At 50.7% G+C, this 4,442-nt stretch overlaps 1 protein-coding gene across 1 annotated transcript in view; it reads right to left on the bottom strand.

The window, feature by feature from the left end:
* Positions 1-1,057: 1,057 nt before the first annotated feature.
* Positions 1,058-4,442, bottom strand: part of LOC112101682 (glutathione S-transferase 2-like) — an 11,411-nt gene continuing 8,026 nt past the window's right edge. Inside the window, exons 3-8 of the mRNA XM_024192520.2 lie at positions 4,208-4,272; positions 3,605-3,686; positions 3,267-3,367; positions 2,552-2,647; positions 2,321-2,431; positions 1,058-1,389 (exon numbers count right to left, since the gene is read on the bottom strand). Of these exons, the coding sequence (XP_024048288.1) occupies positions 1,294-1,389; positions 2,321-2,431; positions 2,552-2,647; positions 3,267-3,367; positions 3,605-3,686; positions 4,208-4,272 (551 nt within the window). The 3' untranslated portion in view covers positions 1,058-1,293. The remainder of the gene's footprint in view (positions 1,390-2,320; positions 2,432-2,551; positions 2,648-3,266; positions 3,368-3,604; positions 3,687-4,207; positions 4,273-4,442) is intronic.

Below are 4,442 nucleotides of genomic sequence, written 5' to 3'. Positions count from 1 at the left end.
ACCCCCTCCCCTAACCGGCCCTCCATACAATTTATGAAACCCGATGCGGCCCTCAGGCCAAAAAGTTTGCCCGCCCCTGAGCTAGTAGCTGAACCCACAAGGTAGATAAAGGACCTATTACATCTGCCAGCTAAAGGAGATGTGCTTTAGCTTACACAGCAGAGGCCTGTGGCTTTAGAGATTGAAAGGCCAGGGATTTACATAAGCCTCAAAACCTCCACCCGATTGGAATGACTGGGTCCCTCTCTGCTACTCTCCACTACTGCCCTGGGGGTTCTTTGCAGTTACACAAATCCAGACTACTTCTCCCTAAACCTGCTCACAGCTGTGGCTCCCAGCACATACAAGCACTGCATTACTTGCTCTCTCAGCTGTGTGCAACCCTGCAGCAGCTCAGTGCTTTGGGACCAAGCTTCCAGACAACTCAGCTCTGCTGTAGGCACCTAAATGGAGGGGCCAGACTGAGTTCTCTTGGGGATCTGGCCCTCTGTGTCAGAACAGAGGGTGCAGCACACTTACAAACCTGATTGGGTGCATCCAGCTTCCTCTCCCCTCTACCTGGCTGAGCTGTCCTGTTGGAGGGGAGCATGGTGATTTAATTAGTACCTTGATTATGCATTGGATATGACATCAGGGCTTTCTCACGCTGGCCCCCAGGAACTAGCCAACTTCTTATACGTCTCTAGTCACAAAAGGGAAATCTTCCGTCCCCTCTGAAACATGATGTTCTTTCTGCGTGTGTGATCACAAGCCGGTGTGTGTGGGGTGCTCCAGGAGAGAGCAGGTTTAAGGGGAGGGGAGAATTATCTTTCTGTTTATATTTTCATATGCACATGGGCTCAAAGGAGTGGTAGGTGCTCAACACCTCTGAAATTCAGAGCCCTTTGTCAAAGAGCCACTTGGCCATCTGAAGAGCACCAATGGAAGCAGGAACTGGCCTGCATGCTGGGATAAATGCTGAAACTCAGAAGAGGTTTAAAAGTAGAACTAAGGGTCTACTAATCAGAACTCCCTAGAGATCTATTTTTAAAAAACAAATAGAAACCAGGAAAGTCAATAAGCTGAGACGACTATACAGTCACCAAAATGTTTTCATTAGCCAGTAAGTGGGAATCGCAGCTAGCTTAGTGGGAAGGATTACAACAGGGCTTAGGGATTTCAGCTATTACTGATTTGCTGTTTAATGGGACTTTGCAAGCTAGAGGGGTTCCAGGGGTCTCCGTCTCCTTCTCAGATGCTGCAGTGGGTCAATGCCAAGAGAGTTGTTTGACATTTGCTGAGCTCCACTTGAGCCTACTCCTTTTTGTTGCTCCACTGGGCAGCTCTCCAGAAAACGGGAGTCTTCATGTAGCGGCTAGAACTCATGTAGGCAGCGAGCTTCTCCAGGGCCTACAGGGAAAGCAAAAGAAGATCCATCAACGTAAAGAGACATCATCAGCTCCTCACATGCCCCCTACCCATCATCACCGCCAGAAATTCAGCATGGGCCACAGCCAAACAGCTGCTTGGGAATCGCTCCCCATTGCAAACCAGAAAGGCATGCAGCCATGTCTTATCAGACATGTCCTATGGCCCAGTTCTTCTGGAGGACCAAGGGTCTGATCCAAAGTTTGCTGAAATCAGTGGGAGCCTTGACACAGACTTCAAAAGGCTTTGGATCAGGCCCCAAGGATGTGATTTTTCAAAGCTGCTGACCACTCACCGCTCCGATCGATTTCACTCAGCACTTCTGAAAGCCAGGCCCTTACGTTGCCGAGCTGCTCTAGGTTTAGGAGCAGAAAAAGCACTTTCTAAAAGCAGGAAGTCCTGTAACTTCTCAAAGCTCCAGCTCTCAAAAACAGTTTGTCCGGTTCCAAACTCAGTCTGCTCTTCAAAATCTCCTCTGCCCAAGAACCAAGCTTGAGAAATTCAGGGCTGTAATGATGTGCACTTGCAATATATTATTCAGCTACTAGGTGACTATGTGCTGTTCACCAGTTCCCTGTCTGGAGCTCTTCACAAGGGAGACAGTGCTGGAACTTGAGCTGTGTGGAAACTTGTTTGTGTGTCTTTAGTGTGTGATTGTCTTCTATAATGAACACCTCCTGTTTAAGGTGAACTCTGATTCCATATATTGTGAAAAGGACCAAGAGGTGGGTTATTGTTTTGACAAGATAAAGGGTGCAGAAGGCTTAGAATGGAAACCATCTATCAACCTTAATTGGGAAAAGTAACTTGACCAAGGGTCACATGCTGCAGACACTGCAGAACTGGAACTAGCGTGGCCAGCCCTGGAGATCCAGAGAGCAGCATGTCACAGGGGAGTCAGGGCCAAGCTCACCTCAAATCGGTCAAGAAAATCCTTCAGATTCTTTAGTTGATCCAGGCACTTGGGCGCGAACATGCGGTGCTGATCCAGGACGTCGTACGCGAGGAAGTCGACATAGGTGAGCTTGGAAATTAGAATGAAAATAAGCAGAGCATCAGATCAGAACCATCCCGATCTGCACTTCCCATCTCTGGCCTCTCTTTAACACAGAGCAGCTATGTCCTCAGTCCCCTAGCGACATACCTTCTCCCCAGCAAACCACTTCCGGACCCCCAGGAACTGGGAGAACAGCTTCAGCTTCCCGGGCAGCTGCTCCAAGTACTCCGGCTTCAGTTTCTCCTGCAAAAGGGAAAATAGAAGTAAGGGAGCTGTGGGTCAAATCCTCGCAATCCCCACCACCCCGGAGCAACTCAGAGTTCCGGCTTTCTAAGGTGGCCCAAGGCAGTGACGGGGGTAATTCAATCCCAACTTTTGGGGCATAAACTGATCATCTGAAGGGATCTCCCGTCCCAGACACTCTCCTCCCTCCCATGCCAACATCAGGTAACTAGTCTGGTGCATGACAGAAATTATTCACCTTCCTTTGAAGGAAGAGGCTGTGGCTAAAGAGGAGCCGTAATAGACTTCACAGGCTGGTCTGTTCTGACACATAATCCCTGACCAATTCCACCTCTCTTTGTCTGTGAGGCAGCGTGGGATGGGGGAACAGGCAGTGTTGAATCTAGGGAGGGCTCAAATTCTATCTTACCTCTGCTACTGGTTTACTCTGGGACCTCAGGCAAGTCACATCACTTCTCTCTCCCCCACCTCTCTAAAATGGGAATAACTACTCTTCTTCCCAGGTAATTAATGGAGGCTTGTAAAGCTCTGGATTATATCTACACCTGTTAACCCTCCTGAGTCATATATTGCACTCCAGCTCTGACCCACACCCCCAGGGGAGCAGGGATGTACTCACGAAGTCAGGGTTGTAGCAGATCCTTGCAAAGGCCAGACGGAAATCCATCACCTGGTTCTCCAGCATGTCTACTCTCTGTATCTCCTCCTCACTCTCGCCAGCTGGGAGCCAGAAAACACAGGGGCAGAGAGGCTCAGCAACCATGGTTTAAATCTCAACTAGCCTCTAAGGGCTTGTCTTCACTGGGGGGAATTGACCAGCCCAGCTATTCTGGAATGACCTAGGTCTTCTAGAATAATGGCCCATCACTTTTACTCTGGACTAGGGACCTATTCCAGAGGAGCTGTTCCAGTCAAGTTCCCCGTGCAGACAAGTCTTCGACTCGCAGCGATACTCACCCATCTTGTGTTTGCGCGCTACGTAGCGGAGGATAGCATTGCTCTGCGTGAGCTTTGTCTGGCCGTCAATGAGATAGGGGAGCTGGGAGGGCAAAGAGAGGATGTCAGGGGATAAGTTCTCCCCACCCATTTATCCTACTCTTGGAGGGCACCGCAGCCACCAAGCTACTTGTGCCTCCTAGTCGGCGGGAGGTCAAAGAGCAGAGCTAAGTGTCTCATGAGCAGGCCCTGCACATTGCTGGAGTCCACCTGTGCTCAGACACAGCCTCTCCCTGCCCCTTTTTTACTCTGCTTGGGGGAGCAGGTGGACAGCAGGGCCCCAGATTCACAGTTCAGTGCCTAGCATTTAACCTTATAGCCATGCACAACCACCGATCACACTCAGGCTAGGCACGGCCACGTGCTCGCTGCTGCAAAGACAGCAAGGCCTGAGTCTCCTGCCCCAGCCAAGGGGGCACTGGAGAGCCGGGAGCCCTTCCCCAGCCAACAGCCTGGCTCCACCTCAGAGCCAGCAGTGAAAGCTGCTAGTCTCCAACCACTTCCCTCTCTGACCCTGTCCTCCCCACCGACACATGGGTAACGGCAAAGGAGGCTGCTACGTACGTTCGGGAAATCCAGCCCCAGCTTCTCTTTCTCGTTAGTCCATTGACTTATATCATAATCAGGACCTGGAGGTAAAGAACAGGATGGTAAGTCCTATGGCATGAACACCTGCCCCCCACTGCATTTCCCTCACCACCAACCCTCCAATCCCACCCCACTGCATCTCCTAATCAACATCACCTCCCCACCACTGCATCTCCCACCCCACTCCCCACACCCACTCACTGCATCCCAA

The sequence above is a fragment of the Terrapene carolina genome, unplaced genomic scaffold (genome assembly GCF_002925995.2).
Source record: "Terrapene carolina triunguis isolate 2854851 unplaced genomic scaffold, T_m_triunguis-2.0 Scaffold191, whole genome shotgun sequence".
Taxonomy (NCBI): Eukaryota; Metazoa; Chordata; order Testudines; family Emydidae; genus Terrapene; species Terrapene triunguis.
This window is presented reverse-complemented; position numbering and strand designations above follow the sequence as displayed.